Source organism: Pygoscelis adeliae, unplaced genomic scaffold, assembly GCF_000699105.1.
Source record: "Pygoscelis adeliae isolate BGI_AS28 unplaced genomic scaffold, ASM69910v1 Scaffold113, whole genome shotgun sequence".
In the NCBI taxonomy this organism is placed as follows: Eukaryota; Metazoa; Chordata; class Aves; order Sphenisciformes; family Spheniscidae; genus Pygoscelis; species Pygoscelis adeliae.
This window is the reverse complement of record NW_008825108.1, coordinates 5895206-5913186: the sequence shown is the minus strand read 5'-3', so window position 1 is coordinate 5913186 and position 17981 is coordinate 5895206. Positions and strand designations below refer to the sequence as shown.

General features: G+C 37.7%; 1 protein-coding gene across 1 annotated transcript in view; it reads left to right on the top strand.

Annotated features, from left to right (window-relative positions):
• The first annotated feature begins 5934 nt into the window (after window positions 1–5934).
• Window positions 5935–17981, top strand: part of TBC1D15 (TBC1 domain family, member 15) — a 28659-nt gene continuing 16612 nt past the window's right edge. The window contains 8 exon segments of the mRNA XM_009327665.1: window positions 5935–5964; window positions 7578–7676; window positions 7942–8016; window positions 8764–8902; window positions 10509–10719; window positions 15935–16037; window positions 17021–17181; window positions 17183–17216. Coding sequence (XP_009325940.1) covers window positions 5935–5964; window positions 7578–7676; window positions 7942–8016; window positions 8764–8902; window positions 10509–10719; window positions 15935–16037; window positions 17021–17181; window positions 17183–17216 — 852 coding nt within the window.

Sequence of the window (17981 nt, the reverse complement as noted above, 5' to 3'; positions counted from 1 at the left end):
TCCCACGCCGCCCCAGCTCTCCTCCGGGCCGCGCGAAGAGCCGGCTCCGGTGTAGGAAGAGGCCGCTCTCCGCCGAAGGCGCGCAGCCCCGGGGCCGGGGGCTGGCCTCCGCAGGGAGGCTCTGAGGCTGAGCTGGGGGAGCGAGACTTGTCCCGTCTACGTGGCCGCGTGTCGCTGAGGTGCTCGTAGACGTTACTGGCCTTTCTCCTGGCCTGCGCGCTGGTAGTGTGCGGGTGCCTGCCCCGGGATGGATACGGAGGCTTGTCAGTCGGATAATTTGGTAATGCGAAGATTTTTACGTGCCGCCGATCCTTGCCGAGTGTTCTTGAATGAAACAGTAGCACTTGACAAGGATTCAAGTGTCTGTCCTGGTTTGAGGTCACAGGAGGGAAGGTATTGGCAACCATCTCTGCCTCCCTCCTCCCCCACCAACAGATCCGAGTTGTGTCCGTATGGTTTTATTGTAGAAGTATTTTTATTCCATGACTCCGTCTTCTAAAAGTGTAACTTTGCAATGCTGGGCTCCTGAGCACGCGAATCCTTCATCTAGGATTTAAAGTCTCAGTGCAGTGTCTGACCTTATGTAGCCAGGGTTAGAGTGTGGTAGTCTTCAGTTTCACTTTTCCAGCATATGACAGCAACTGATTATTTCAGCTCATGCTGACCTCAGTGTAAGAGAACATTTGTAATTAGCCATGCCTGTGCTTCTCGGAGGGTGCTGAGGAGTGCACTTAGCTAGCAGGAAAATTCAGTAGAGATCTCGCGTGTGCCAGTTCACCATATCCATTTCAACCAGAGCTGGTGGAGCAGGCAATGTGTTCAGCTGGAGTTGTTACAACTTAAAAATAAAGTTCTTTACTGCTGTTAGGTGCTGTAAATGTAAACATACCCATACTGTCCTCCCAGCTGTTTCCAGCTATGCACATCTAGTTTTCATGTATACAAGAGAAAAGTTACTCTTCTGGTTTTGTCCATTTTAAGCTCAGTCCAGCAGTTTATTGGATGATGGTGAATATTTTCATTTTGCAGTTTTTTTTCCCCCCCACATAGGTTTTTATCAGGATCTTCTTCAGGAAGTTTTTCCTGAAAGCAGCTATATTATCATAGTTTGTATGAGAGGCTAAAACTATTGTGGATTAGTTGTTTGCAAATTTGCTATGTATTCATTGTTCCTTTAAAAAAGAAGTCTGTTTCCTTGAGACTAAATCTCTTAAGTAGTTGCAAAACTCCGTTTCAGTTATTCCACGTCCACAATACTAATGCAACTTGTTAACGCAACTTCTAATTCAGTAACGTTCTTTGCCATGTCTCTCTTGATACAGAGAAAAAAATGACAGTTGTGTTTTCTCAAACTTCATGAAGTGGCTGGGCTGGTTTGAAGTTTCACTACTCTCAGCAGGAGCAGTTCCATCCTCCTCTAGATCTCCCCACCTGTGTGTTGCAGTTCTGCTTGCTTGGACACTATACTCATTTGATCTCTCAGTGATTTGATTTAGCAAGCTGAAATAATACAAAAAACTGCATGTGCTTATTTTTGGCTGGGTTAGCTTTCTGTTGGTCTAGGGAGCACATTGGATCACAAATTGTTCCTTTGGATGGCAGCAGGATTTTAGAAGGGCTCACAAACTAGTGAAATTTCACTCCAGGTGGAATAAACACAGTGTAAGCTGGTACAGACCCAACATTCTCACTTAAGGCATTTTGCACTTTGGTGTGTTTCCAAGCTACGGATGTCCTAAATTAATTACACTTTTCCTTCTGCCTGTGCAATGTTGTAATGAGGTGTTTCAGGTGGTAGATTTCTCAGAGAGTAGTAGGCATTAGTTTGTGGGGTGCTTTAGTCTTATTTGGCAGATGAGATCATCTTATCACATGAAAGTAATGTATTTTAATGTGTATGTTCTTTTCTGCAAAATACTACACAAAGTAATTCCCGTGGAATGCACATGGCAGTATATTAAGCAGCTGGGGTAGCCTGCATTGTCTCAGCTTTCACGAAATCTTGTTTCAGCAAACCGTATAAGGTTATGGTTCCTATCATACTTCTACCCTGTTTGCCTTCCCCTTCTCTGTCACGTCTTTTTTTTTTTTTTTTATTTCCCAGACATCATTAATATCAGTGGATTCACAACTTGGCTATTTCATACTGTTTCTGGTTTCTGCTCCATACATTAGTGGGATCTGAATTATAAATTGGTTACCTCATGTAACTGTATGCGCTACTTTACTTGGATTTTTGTCCTTTTGTTTTTTTACTGTTTCATATCTCAGAAGGTTCTTTTCAGTATTTTTGTCTATATGGTTAACTCAGTTCCAGAAAACTTACGTTAATGCTGTTGAGTTCTGGAGTCATGACTCGTTCTTTATTAATGATCATCTGCACTAGAACAGTGTGAGCTTCAGTTTTTTGCCCTTTCTTAGAGTTGTCAGTTTTTTCTGCAAGTAACTTGGCAGTAAGGTCTTTTCGTTTTCAGTGCTTTTGACTTTATGCATGAAAGCAGGTATATTTTCTCTCCTTTTGTTGCTTACCAAATGGCAGTTTGTTTTCCTTATTTCAGAGAACTGACTCTGGATTCACCCTTATAACCGAAAATCACGTTAGAAAATGAGGTAAAAAGTTGTGTATGGGGAGAAGTACAAACTTCAATTTTAGTCTGTCGGTGTGTAGGCTATTATTACAGCTGGTCTAAAGACTAATGATTTTTGTTTTACGCTCTTGGATTTCACAGCATAATAAGCTGGAGATATGAATTGTCCATGCCATGTCCTTACAGTATTAAGAATGATACCATTTATTTCTCATAAAATGTTACTGGGACAACAGTGGGACTTCAGAAGGTTATTTTCTGCTGGACATGGAATATAAATACTTGAACAGTTTTCCAGAACCTTAACTAGCATATGCCATGACATGTAAACTGAGCCTACATCCTGCCTCTTCCCTCTGTTTTTTATAGTAGGTGGGTAGAGAACTATTCCTTCGTGCAGCTTTCTTGAATCTTGTGCTGTGGTTCCCTGTTTTTACAGACCCTCTGTCAGTATATCAGGTGGAATAGCTGCGGTCTCTGTGCGGCACAGCGCTTTTAGTGACTGATTAGAATGAACTGTGAATTTGCCTTTGACTTCCGTAGTACCTATGGAAAAAAAAAACCCAACAGGTCAAGGTGGCTTAGCAGCATTTGGGGACTCTTGCATCAATTTTTAGCTTTTGGTAGGATTCTGAATCAAATAGGCAATGGGTCTAGTTTTCATTCTGTAGAACTGGAAAAACAAATGTGGTGCAAGTCATGCTTGCAGGCTGCAAGTGTGGACTTGCTTGACAAACAGGAAAGACCTATGAACATTAGCTTCTCGGGCACATATTATTTCAAAATTGAAGTTTTTATATTATTAAAAAGTAATATTTAAATCATACAAACTCCTTTTTTTCCTACTTTCTCCATCATTTCTTTATAGAAAAAAGTTGCCAACTGACTGCTTTTACAGTGATAAGTTTCCTTAGGTAGTCATGCTTATGACTTGAAGAATTCGAGAAACCATAGATGGATAAATCTGGAAACTGTTTTGCATAGAACTAGCTTTAAGCTAGTAAGGTGTTTGAAAACCTTTGAGTAATTCTGATATACGTACAGCTACGAGACAGAATGAAAATTTGTTTGAAATCAAGTAATTTTCAAAGTCGTTTAGCTCCTGTCACATTACATCTTCATTTGCTTTGGTTGTGTTGGTGTGTGCTTTTGACAAACACTCTCCTGTTCTTTTTTCATTTGTGTTTTTGTTGTGGGACCAGCAGGGTCTGGCTTTCCTGTATGTAATAACATCTAAACCTGAGGAACGTGCATCTCTGTGGACAGTTCAACAGATGTTTGCAAATAGGTATAGAAGAAGACAAAACTACCGTTGTTTAAATCTGTAGTTAGGCCTTTCATGGCTGGACAACTTTTTTGGCCTCAAGCATCTAAGCAACATAGGCTGCTTTTCTTCCCTGGGGTTCTGTTTCCATGACCAGTCAGTTGACTATGCAGAGCACGGGTTTCTTACTGGGTGGAAGGGCTGTAATACTGGGCTGAGGTTTTGATTAAAATCCTAGGGACGTGTTGACCTATCTAATGTGGTGTGCACTTAGTAACATGAACTTGTCTTTTTTCATGATGGGCTTATTAATATTGTGTAGACTTAGAGGAAGAGTGATAACTCTAATCATATGACAAGAAAATGAAAGATTGACTCCACCTACTTCTCACCTTTGAAAAAGAGACCATGATGAAATATGTGAAATAATGAATAGTACAAAACCAGGGTGAGCCAGTAGCTTGTTTTTCTGTCTCATAATACAAGAAGCACAATCAACTAACTGAACAGATGACGTTCTTAAAACTCTTGAATTCTTTCACGCAGTGGATAATGAGGCCTTTCTAGATCACACACCTCTGTCACTGAAGCCAAAAAGTTATCGAGATTTAAAGGAGATTGGGTTGCTTTCCTATGCAGGGGGTGTTGACAGTTAATACTGATGCAGGTTTGGGTTGGGTTTGGGGGGGTTATAGTTACTTTAACTGCTAATAAGGGGGCAAGGGGCTTGTTATCCTGCCCTGCTCATATCTAATTTCTTCTACTGTCTCCATACGTACCAGGATATCGGTACATAGATTTCTGTGTGCGCACCTTACACTAGTATTTTAATGATGCTTCTGATCATCCTCCAACATTTGCTGTCTGTTCTCCCACATCTTATTTCATGACACTCATCTTACATGTTCTGCGGTAACCTGCTGTTTAGGCAGGCGGCAGCGTTTGCTGCTATTGCCTGGTTTTGAAATGTCTGTTTTCCTGGCTGCTTAAGAGTTCCATGTGTGCTGGTGGACCAGACGTTTGCCTGATTGTTGGGCTGTGGAGGCACTGAGCAAATTCCTTTGTGGGCCACGTGGTGTGTGGCGTTGAGCTACAGTCTTACGGCAGTTGTCTACCGATGGATGGTTTTTTATTCAGATCTAACTATTGGTATGCTATCTTTCAATTTGATACTTCCTTAGTACTTACTACTTGTATGTGTAATTTAACGTCACTTTCCCTCTTTGAATTGACTAATAGCTTGGCAGCGCTGTAATACCAGAAAACAAAAATCTATCACAAACTATGTTTTACTGTAAGGTGCTGTAAGAATACTTAGTAGCATTTTTTTAATTTTCAGCTTGCTAAGAACACTATGTGAAATACAGCCGTCCAGTGTAGGTAATCTTCAGGTGCTACCACTATAAAATCATATTCTCAAAATCAGCTTATACAAATTCAGTTATTGGGTTATTTTACAAAGTGCTGCTAAACAGAGCAGCTCAGTATTTCAGGTAATTCAGAGATGGTAACTTCCAAAATGTTTTGCAGTGGGATAAGCTGTTAAAGCACTTCCTAGATACTCTTTCGTAAGATGAACGCCCTACCTTTCTTCAAGTTAGTTACATTGTTGCATCTTCTAGATTCCTATCTATGCATGACTCAACTTTTTTCTTCAATGATATAACCGAGCTTAAGAAGTGCTATTTTTTTTTATATTAGATACTTGATAACAGTTGGAAAAAATAAATACAAGATTGCATCTGTTACTGGATAAGAATAAATCCCAATAGCTTGGCCTTCTGGCTTTTCGAACGTGGAGAAGTTTTTCTCTTGAGTAACAGTAGGAGGGACGTAAGCTGCACTGTGAGAAGTCTGCTGTTTTACAGATACCCTCCAAACTTCTGAGCACGTTCTCGCTGCTTCGGTTTTATTGCCTGTTTTGGTGGAGCACGGGGCAGGGAGCTGGATCTGTTATGCAGAGCAATGTAGAATTTTTCAGTTGCATGACAACTGCGGCATTGGGAACACGTTTTCTTTTCCCGTGAAAGGAAACTTTTGTCCTTCTGAGAGACTGATGGATGGAAAGTAATAAAAACAATTATGAGATTGCACACGTTCCAGACTGAGAAGGTATACTTTGTGATACTTACTAACATTATTGGCAGAAATGCACTTCTGCCAGTGTAACTCTGATACAAATACGTTTTTTTCTGGAACAGCTGTCCCAGTGATTGATCACTTTGATTCATACTTCTGACTAGTTGTGGTGATAGATTGGGTCCAAATAGCTAGCAGGTAAAATCTAAATAAAGTCCAAAGTTGCCTTGTTTAAACAGGGACTGAATTTGAAAGCAGGTATTTGGTAGAAATAGAGGGAGGATCTTTTTTGACAGAAAAGAGAAAGAGCTGTAATAGAGAAGAGGAAAGAAGGCTTCTGATATCTGAAAGGCAACTTTATGTTAATAAACCTTCAAGAGGGAGATTATGCCAAGTGACCTCTAGAGGTCTCTTCCAAGTGATATTTCTGTGATTAAACAGGACACTTTAGATGTTTCTTGCTTGTGTAAAGTGAAGAGAAATTTAAGAAGTAAATCTACAACAGAAAGAATGAGTTAACTGAATTGTATTGCTATTTTTAAGCTCTGTATTCTTGTCTGGATAGTTAAGCTTACACACCTAAACTTTTAGTTCACTGGCCTGACTGCGTTTGTGATTTTAAAAATCTGACAAATGAGTAAGTTGAGAAAAAGAGATACTGATATTTTAGTACCAAAGAAATATAATATCTGTCTCTTATTAGTTAAGAATTATTAGGTTTTTCCTTTAAAAATATGTATTTCTTAAGGCGGTGTTCGCAGCTTGGTTTGAAAACTAACATGGTTATTAAAAAATTACTGTTGGTATTTGATATATTTCACTTCCACAAAATCGAAGTTTGGTATATTAGGGACTTGTCACTCTTCTTTTAGAGTTGTTTAAAACAGAACCTGTTTACATTGTTTATAGAGCTTTTAAGGGTATGTATAGCATGTGGCTTTGAAGAGCCTGCTGAATTTTGACAAACAAGAATTCTCTGGTTTTCTTTTTTTTAAAAAGCATGATCAGAATACTGTGAAGAGTTTTGTAAATGCTTAAATGCAAAAGTTACGTGGGCAGTGTGTACTCCTACAAGCCTCTCTTATCTGACTGTCACATATTCTACCTTTGAAATGGAACCTTTCCCATTCGCCTTGAATGTACAATTGGGCCATTGTTTAATCTAAGGCTGCAATTTTTTATTTCTGTTGAGTTCATCTTTTGTACACTAAACTGTCCATTTTTAATTTCAATTAAGATTGTAATTTCAACATGCTTAAATGGCAGGTGGGGGAAAGGCAGACTATGTAAGAAAGCCTTTTAATGTTTTAAAAGCTGTGTAGTATTTCCTTATGAATCTCTGCCCGCTGATTTAAAAAACACTAGGTATTGAATGCATTTTTTGTGATTTGCTGGCGAAGTAGTAAGAGTTGGTGTATTGCTTAGAAAGTAAATTTAACAAGTTCCATTTTCCATTGTTTCTTGATTTAAGTAAGTGAAAGACTCAAATCTTGGGGGTGGGGAGGAAGGAAAGGTAACAAAACCCCTAACAAGGTAGAGGTGTTCACTTCAACTTATGTAGGTAAGTCAAAAAGATAATGAGTACCACAGGAGAGAGAAAGAATTTTAAAATCTTGTTTTTTATTTCATTACCTGCTTTGTTATAGGTTGTATATGAGCAAGAAGGAGTTTTCATTCATTCATCCTGTGGAAAAAATGATGACCGGGACAGCTTAATAGCAGGAGTACTACGTGTCATAGAAAAGGTATTTGCATGATACGGTTGTGGAAACTTCATATATGTGTTGGTGAAGCATGTAATGTGTTTGGCAAATCTTGAATGTCTTTTTAAGTATAGGATTTCATAAATGAACAAACATCACACAATGTTTGACATCGTCTGCATCATTTTTATATATATATATGTGTGTGTGTGTGTGTGTAAGTTGTGCCATAATCATACCATGAGTAAATAGGGATATGTACTTTGTTGTGTAGTATTGAATTTTTTTATGGTTGGTTGTGTTGTAGGAAAATGAAGTAATAGTAGACTGGAGGCCACTGGATGATACTTTGGATACTTCTAATATCCTCTGTGCTGGAAAGGTATGTTTGTTAGTTATCAGTGTTCTTCATTCTGTTTCTCCAGCGATTTTATTTTCTGTTAACTTATGCATAGATGATCTCATAACTGGAAGCAAAATCTATTTATGTGATTGTCGTTGGTATTAATAGCTACATGTAGGAATCATTTGTTCACTGCAGCCCAGTTCAGGTTATTTGGATACATGTGTAGGTGACTCTATTTAGTTTTTACTTGGTTCACATAGAAAATAGAAGGGGACTATCTGTACGAATAGTAAAGACCAAATGAGTGTATCGCAGTCACCGGTCCCCCTGCATCTACTATGTTGTAGTCTGGTGATTCACTTTTCATAATTAGACTCAAAACAGAGAGGTACTGTTCCAATGCAAAATAAAAATAGAAGTCTGTGGAGGTTCCAAGATCCAGTGATATGTGGTATTTAAGCAGTATTAAGAGGATGTGACTAAAGAAGCAAGATTTACGTTTTACATCTAAACAAGAAGTTTGTTATGTTGGTAGAGTCTGCGAGAGAGGCTAGGATATTTTAGTACCATGTTGAATTTATTAAGTAAACTCTCTTTTCTTAGTCTTAGTCATAAGTCCAAATTTCCTGTATTGAACTGTACCATGTTTCTTAGGATTTTAATACTACAGGTTCTTTCAGTCTGTGAAAATGAAGATGCTTATTCTTTTTTTTTGAATCTGAGAAACTAGCTCAATTTTCCTGCCTTGTGTTTTTTGATAGTCACTTCTTTTTTTTTCCTCAGGATTCCAGTTCTGTTGTGGAGTGGACTCAAACTCCTAAAGAAAAATGTTCCCGAGGAGCAGACCGTCCAAGTAGTTACGAGGCAGAATGGGACATGGTCACCACAGTCTCTTTTAAAAAGAAACCTCATTCAAATGGAGGTACTTAAAAAATAAGTGTGGGGTTTTTTTGTTTTGCTTTTTTTTTCTTTATGGTAACTTGTAACTGAAGAATTGCCCTTTACATATAGTAAAATGGATTTTATTAGGAATTGAAAAGCTGGGAGTCATTTGTGGTAAGAGGTGAATCTTTGGGTGTGGAAAAAAATTCATAATGGAATACCTGCCATCTGCCTCCGATCTAATTTTTTATTTAAATTGCTAGAGAAATGTATTGAAAATAAATGTTAAATCTAACTTCTTGCTGTGACGATCATTAGATGATGTAGCAGTTTTATCTGCATTGGGCTCTTGCATTCTTTCAAACAAATGGAATTTGAACTAGATGTCGTGTTAGAAAGGAAAATGAAAAAATAAGTGGTTTACTACTCAAACGCCTTTCCATACTGCAACAGCAGGGGGAGATGGAATGTATAGTTATGTGGTACATGGGTCTTTTTTTATATGGTCTTTTTTACTTTGGCAAAATAATTTTATAGCTACATCATTTTTGTTATATTGTCTCAGTAGATACACTGTTTAAAAAAAAAAGTGGGGGAGAAAGGACAGTGATTCTCAATTAATCTTTTTTCTCTGATTCTCCTGTAGTATTTTTCTTTATAATACTTGTTTTCCCTATATTATTTCTCAAGCTATAACTGGGGACCATTGTGCTTGTTTCATCATATCTGTGATGGTTTTAAATGCCATCTATATCACGTATGAGTGCAGGGTTTGGACTTAAGATTATGAATGTTTTTGGGTAAAGCACAGTCCTTGCTCCTAGACTCAGTGTTTGAGAGGAGCTTTTAGTGCTAGCATGATATAAAGCTAAAACCAGCATCTCTGTCAGACATAGGGTGGTTTATTACGTCACTGGTTTGTATTGATTTTTCATCTCCAGGCGTCGGAGTGCATCTTCATCCAAAGTGAGTGTCAATGAGCACTACTGACTTGGATTATGCTCTTTGCCCCTTCTTGCTTATTTCCAGTTTGGGGGCAGGCCAGGGGGTGTGCCAGATTCCCTGCAGGCATGCTGGCAATTTTGTATCCTCTGGTAAAGTAAGCTTTAATCCCTTCTCTTTGAATGGATAGTGTCTTGCTCAGAGTGTTTACATGCTTGCACAGTATGGGAGAGAGGGGTGGGTGGGGAGACTTTCAATTCCTTCTTCCTTACTTTAGTAGCAGTCTTACAACATGTGGCTAATACTGTGTGCAATATATAGCATACAGTATTGTAATGTATATCACGTTTAGTTTGAGTAAGTAGTACTGTCTGGTGGAGATGCTGGTGGGATTCAGCTTGCTGCTGGAATTTGATACAGCAGTTGTACATTTAACTGCTGGATATAAACTGTAGGCACAGCTTTAGGGGAGCAGTCTGGACTTTCTCATTATTTTAGAAGTCTGTAGAAGGCGAGGAGACACAAAGCGAAATCCAGAAATAGCAGTTACAGTAGTTACGGTACACATTTTATTATCAGAACCAATGCTGGGGTTTGTGTTTTGATTTTGGGTTTGTGTTTTAGGAACAGTGACAGATACGATGCAATTGTAACTGCTAACACTGGAAGTCAAACTAAAATCATGTTGTAATTTTGTTTTTAAGATGCTACAACTCATGCAAATGGAGAAAGCAAGTGGTCGTTCCTGTTCAGTTTGACAGATCTGAAATCAATCAAACAAAACAAAGAAGGCATGGGATGGTCTTATTTGGTGTTCTGTCTGAAGGATGATGTGAAGCTTCCAGCTCTTCACTTTCATCATGGAGATAGCAAACTATTGATTAAATGCCTTGAAAAACATGTTGTGCTGAATGAGTAAGTATCAGACAACTCTTAGTTCTGATTTAAAATATGGATTATTGGTTTACTTTTTTAATTCTGTAATGAATTTCAGATTAACGCTTCCTGATGTATTTTCTCTTCCCTTTTTTATTGGTAGAATCAATTTCCAAGGTGACTGAAACTGTAATTTCACATACGCATTCGGAATGTAGGCTGAAGTTTTAAAATTGTTGGATCAATTTATGAACTAGTTTAGAATCTGTTGAAGTGTTATTAGCTATGTAATACCTCAGTAGCTCCCTCTAGTGGGTACGGAAGCTTCTCGTGAACACCCAGTGTAAAGTTAAATCCTTCTTCATGAACCACTTCTATTAAATGGGATAATTTGTGTTAAAATTTGAAGTCTTCTACTTTATATGAAATATCTGAGTATTGACATCAGTGTGTGAGGTAACTTACAGTACTGTCAACTAAATCAATTTGTATATAAAAGTTTTCCCCCATAATTCTGTTCCCCTGTAATTTCTTGCTGCGGGGAGCAATATCTTTAGTCTTCAGATCAACTTTATGAATGTAAACATAATTAGACCCTATCATGGTGTTAAGCACTTGGGTTTTGTTGTGTATTTATATTCTGTTACCTCCAAGTTTTTCACTTGGATAAAAGCCTTTTTGACCAGCATAGCATAAATGCAGAATAAAATAAAATGTTCTGCTCTTACCATGTAGGCATAAGTATAATTTAAGAAGGCAACAGTAGTAAATAAAAGTAGGTAGAGCATGAAGAAACAATGAAGTGTAACAGGTGTAACATCAGTGTAACAGGTACTCTTTGTTTTCAAAAGTGTTATATCATCATCACTTGCAACATAATATTCTGGTGTCACATTTGAAGGTGGATAGTGAAATGGCTGTGGGAATCCTTACAGAGGGCTCTTCTCATGTTGGTAACATCAACGAGGTCAGAGTTGCCTTCGACAAGTAGGGAAGACTGTTGCCGAGTAATACTTTTAGGCTGGAGAGCAAGCCAATAGGACATGAGGCTTGTATATTCATTGAACTGATTTGTGAAAGGCTTTGACAGTGTCAAGGTGTGGTGTTGGAGTCTATGATAATCAGAAGTTGTCAACTCCTTGGAGACGGTAGCATGGTCAGTGTGACCAGCTGGTGAAATAGTACTGGCTGTAGCATCGTATGTGAGCTTTTTAAGGGGAAAATTGAAGAAGACCGAAGGAGAGGCTATCAGGGGGACAAGATAAAGATGTAAGTAAGAATATTCTCTGTACAACTGTAGATTAGGAAATCCTGGATGACAACTTAATCTTAAATCCTGAGTTTTTTCCTCTAGGTTCCCTTTTGAGTTCTTCCTTAAACCTCCTTTCATTTAATTTCCTAATTTCACTGCTTCTGCAGGCGCAGAGGAATATTGTCGTCCTGCTTTCCTGCCGCCTCCCTCCCCTTCCCCCCAAGGAAATTGTTCCTTTTTCAGCATACTGCACTGTGTTTACTTATTTGTGGCTATCTTCCGACTAGTTGCTGGTAGGCTAGGGCAGGTTTTTGAGGCAACCTATGTAACAAACACTGGAAAAACACCTGTGTTGTATGGTGAGTCGCTGAAAGCTTTCTATCCTATCTATGTGATCTGTTGCCTGTGTACTGCAGCAATGTATTTCAAATTTTCTAACTAATTCCTGTAACATGAATTTAATGAACAGGACCAAGTTTTAAGTAGGCCTGGTGAGTGCATTTGACGGTGTAGCAAACTGGTTTGTGTTGACTTAATCAAAACTTTGTTCTTGTGATTAACTATCAACTAGAAAGTTTAAAATTTTAGATGAAGACTTTCCCTTATGCCTTCTTTCCAGTTAGTCTATTTGAGGCTTTAACAAAAGCAATTCAAAACTAATGAGTTCATGCTGCTGGGTTTTTTAATTGCCACTATTTAAAGAGCTTATTATTTGAATATATATGTGTGCATATATACACATATATATACACACATAAAAAACAATAAGCAACAGAAAAGTTGATAATTGCAGTACTGCAACTACAGATCTGTAGTTATACTTGCATTAATTTTGGTGGAGTTCCATGTATTTAATGCTGAGACACCTGGACTAAGCTTATTTTATATTTAATATTTTTTGCTCAAAGGCATAAAATATTTACAACAAGATACTGCTCTGCTATGTAACTAGTTATTTTGTCTTTTCATATTCAGGAAGTTTTTTGTATCTTTTGACTTCATGGTTGAAAGTTTTTAAAAAGACAGGAATCTAAACTAACGTACCAGAATACCTTAAACCATTTTATGAAGTTGGACACCTAAGCTCCTGTAAGTCAGACATCTAGGTTCTGTCCAGCCTTCGGTTGTCAGTTTGTTACTGCACATAATGTTTGTGTTACTAACAGGCGTTATTTCCAGTTTTATTGAGTCATGTGCTGCAAAAAATTATACTCCACACTGCTATGTAAAATTAATGCTTATTGGTGAGTCACTGGATGAAACAGGTAGTGATTTTGGTTCCTGTTTCAAACACTGTCTCTTTCATATAGTCTGCGGTGAGCAAGTGGGTGCTTATCATTCTTCCTTTATTTGACCCAGTGGATTCTTAGTTCTTGTCCTGTGTAGCCTCTTGCCAGGTGATGTGGACATTCCTCTTGGGACAGTGCAAAACAGTAGCTGTCAGGTGGGGAAGAAGCTGTATGAAGAGAGGCAGTCATGTCCTCATGTGTCTGATTTTAAAAGAAGGCAGTGGCATAGGGTTTGTGCAGTCTGACCCAGCAGCTGTGCACTGGGGTGTCCCAGAATGCTTATCAGATGGGAGTTCCCTCCTAAGGTAAGACAGGGAAACTTGAGGTGATGTTCAAGCATTCAGGACGTGCTGAGCTGCTTAGTATTGCCACCTTGAACAGTTCTAAGGGTTGATGAATGCAACAGCAGATACTTTGGGAACTTCAAAGCAAAAAGCTGAGGCAGCTATGGAAATAAAATTTGAATGAAGTTGAGCACTGAGCTGAGCAGGAACTTCCAGTTTCAGTTTTCTTACTTAGATTCCTCTCTTCCAGTTAAATTCTGCTTCTGGCACCAAATTATTTTCTGTCGTCTAGTCATGAATTATGGGGTTTTTTTTGTTGTTTTTTTTTTTAAAGGAAAGTAGAAAGAAAAAATATGCCAGATAAGTTGTGGAAATGGCAGGCTTCAGTCTCTGTACGTTTCTGTTGTTTCCTAATGGTTATTTATGCTTTAGTACATGATGCATCTAAGCTCACAACCTCTTTTAGGAAAAGAAGTTTACTCAGCTTTCTGGATGCCATAAGCAAATACTTGGCAGCGTAATTACTTGTTATCCCAACCTCTAGTTTATAATATATGAGATGTTGATGTTAAGGCAGAAACTTTAGCTTTTCTCTAAAATATCTTTCTGTCATAGGTATTTTCTTCCTCTGTTCCTATTACCTGAAAAGTTTTTGCCCTTCTGTAACACCATTCCTTATAAAATGTCATGTCATTGCTGAAATCAGTGTGTGTGAAGTGACTAAACTTGAACAAAATATTTGTTGCTTTAAAGATTATGCGCTTCCTAGTTTGATGGCACCAGTCTAATATTGGGAAAACACCGCATGTACGGATGACACTTTCTAACTTGCAGTATTATGAGTAAGTGTTTAACAGTGTCTAGCTCACAAATTTGTTTTGAACATTACCCAAAAAGCTGTTGATACCCAACTGGCTGTCCAGAGAGAATGTTTAATTAAAATGGAGATATGGTACAAAGATTTCCTTCTTTTAGTTAAAGAAAACATATGGGGTTACTCAGCCTTTGCCCCTGTGCAGCTTTTTAGCAAAAGCCAGTTGAGCTTCATTAACTGTTGCTGCCTCAGAACTATGACTGAGCTGTCTGGCTGTTTCAAAATGAGATCTCTTGTTGCATTTCATATCCGTCGGTGTTAACAGTGTCCTGTCCTGTTGGAATGGGAGAGAGATAAGGCTTATTAAATTTCTTATCTTTGACTTTAATAACATGGTAGATGATGCAGGTACTAATAAAAATAAAAGTAATTTTTCTTTCAAAGACTAGAAATAGTGGATTTAAACTTTGGGAGAGAGCCATAGAGAGAGGTATTTTATAAATGTAAGTCTGTGTGATGGATTAGTGTCAGATAGCAAATTGCTTGGCTTTCCTCTGCCTGGCTACCAACTCCAAAGCTTGAATGTCAGCCTGGCTTCTGAGCAGTTCTCTCTTCTGTCACGTATTGAGCTGTAAATTGGTGATTCAGGAGCTGGTTAATGAATTGATGGGGTAACTGTGCCGGAGGAGGCGAGAAGATGGGATGTTGGGGGAGGGGAGTGAGAGCAAAAGAGCAGATTAAATACTAGGAGCAGCATGGTTCCACTGTCTTTGTTGTTATCGTTTTCATCTGCCTGTGCAAGCCCGTCAGAGAAGCAAATGTTATATTGAAGAACAAGAGTGTACAAATATAGTGAGTTAGGCCATATCGGGTTTGTGTTCATTTAGCTTTTGGAGTCTACACAGAAACACGTTTGCAGGGCTGTACTAAGATGGTTCTGTTTCACAATACAATGGCTGTGGTGTTTTTTAAGCTCCTATTAGTATGAATCTTAGAATTATTCTGACAGTAGCTGTTGTAATACTGTTGGTTAGAAATTTGCTGATGTGCTTTCATACATTGAAAAGCAGTTTGTATTCCTTTATGTAATGTTTTACAGGGTACCTTAATGTAAGATTTACTAATTGGCAGAAAGAATTCCTTAACTGTATATGGTGACATGAGCTCTTTTCATGTTCTCTGTTACATTAAAGGAGTTTCAGCATATGTGTGTTGAGGCTGACCATATCTCACTAAATTTCTTTTCCTGTGTCACCTCTTTTTTTCTGTCCATTGTCAAATATCGAAAACTATAGTTGAGGAAAACTTTGTTTACATGTGGGTGACAAAAGTAATCTTCCAGAGTAATCTCTCAAAAGCATCATGATTTTTCAGAGAATGAAAGAGTACAATGAAGAATGAATATGATGATGACGAATCTTGTGAAAAATGAAAGTCCTGTTTTGTAGTGTGTTAGCTTGTGAACTTGTGCCAAGAACTAAGAGTGATCTTGCAGCAAACCTGCTTTCTTTGCACAAAACCTGAAATGTGACTTCAAAAAACAGTAAATGTTCTAAAAACATTTTCAGGAAAAACTGGTGGTACTTACAGAAACCCTTTTATAATTTTATTGCAGATCTCCACAGGATAAACGGATTCTTCTTGTGAATTCTCAGAACAAGTCTCTGTCTCAGTCATTCGAAAATCTCTTTGATGAACCGTCATATGGCTTATTACAAGTATGTATTATCTTGGAATTTTTTATTCTGAAAACATTTATTAAAAAACCCACCCTACCATGTCACGCACATATTCCCTGTATCATTGCCATTGTAGAAGCATTGATTGTATCCTAAAACAAGTGCTTACTATAGAAAGTATACTTACTTGTAAGTTGCTTTCTATGTTCTAATAATTTCTTAACTTCTCTGTGGTACTATTTCAAACCTATTCAAGTTAGTGTTGTCTGTGGTTCTATATATTTGGGTACAGATAGTTTTAGAAAGGGGAAGAAGGAAAAAAATTTGGGAGTTACCAGAACGTATTAATTAGAATTTTCTAAATTTTCCTTGACTAAATATTCTTTTGCTTGGTATTTTCTGACAGTTTTGAAGGGATGCTGGAAATACAGCAGCAAAGAGCGCAGTATTGCCTAAAAGAGGTTTTTTTTTATGTTAAAACTGCTTATCATTTTGTGGGGTTTGTGGACTCGTGAAAGTCAGCAGCAAAATTTCCAGTGACTTGAATGAGGCCAGAGTTTTGACCCACTGATTTGTTTAATTAAAGAAAATCTTCATGAGTGAATTACATTAGTTTCTAGGCTTGGTTGTCAAATCAAGTTTTGTGTGAGATTCCTAGCAGAGTACATGATGATTCAAGATGTGTTTTCTCTATGAAGGTAGAGAAGCTAAGGCATAAGGAACACATTTTGTGGCATTAATCACTGGAAAGTAAACAGTAGATCTGATCCATTTTTATATGTAGGTCAGGCTTACTGAGCACACTGCTATCCGGTCTTTCAAATCAAGCAGTAATATTTTATGCTTAGGATATCTTTTTTTAATCATGTAATCCATGTACTGTATGAAACTACTGATACATGAAACTTCAATAACTTTGAGACCTACAATACTCTTCCTGTTGTTTTGCTTTCTTTGAGTACAAGAATTCCAAATAATCTGAGGCTTTTTGTGTTTTACTTGTTTTCCTTGTTATAACACAGAAATTGAAGAAAGATCCATACACAGTAACAATGGGAAGATTTTCCAAAGTCACAAACTATATTTTTGACAGTTTCCGTTTAAGTGACCCTTCAAGTCAAAGGCGACCACCATCAGAAATGGCAGACTTTCTCAATGATGCTATTCCAGGGCTGAAGATAAATTTTGGAAGAACCAGGATTTGAAGCCATTACACGAGTGAGTGTGTAATTGAATATGATACAGCTGCATTGATTCTTTTTATGCACACCTTTAAAGGAATGGTAGGACTTGAAGCTTGGTGAGTTATACTGTTTATGCTTGGTGATTGTGGTGTATGCTGCCCTACCATTTATTCACAAGAGTAAGATCATTATCAGCTACTACTCGAATATGTCATTTTTTGTCTGCAAATACGAGTTTTGCGTTGAAAGAAAGTTTGTCACTGTTGAAATGAGGGCTATCATTATCTTAAAGTCACTACCCTGAAAAGTGACCATTTCATGTTTGGTGTTTCCTCTGTGGTCACATAGAGCTATGTTAAGTAAAATTGGGGTATACAGGTTAATAACAAACTTTCTTGGCTAATCACTTTAACATTTCAGTTTGTTTTAAGAGGACTAAGAAGACGAAAACAAAGTATTTAATTGGATGATTAATGTCTAGGGTGTATAAATGTACAGATTTATGTATGACTTGACACAAAGCTAGAGTGAACTTATAAATTGGATCATGAATCAGTTTTTGTGGGCTCCTGTTGGTGTCTTTTACAGATTGGTGGCAAAGCTGTGATTACTATTTGAGCAGCTCACATGTTTTTAGTGTTAAACTGTTTTGAATGTTATTTTTTTTTCTTGGGTTCAAAATAGTGTTAATAACTGAGCAGTAGCTCTGTGAACTATGTAATTCTAAGAACTTGCTGCCTCGCACTTAATCAGTTAATTTATCAATGAGAAAAAGTATAATGAATGATACATATTAAAA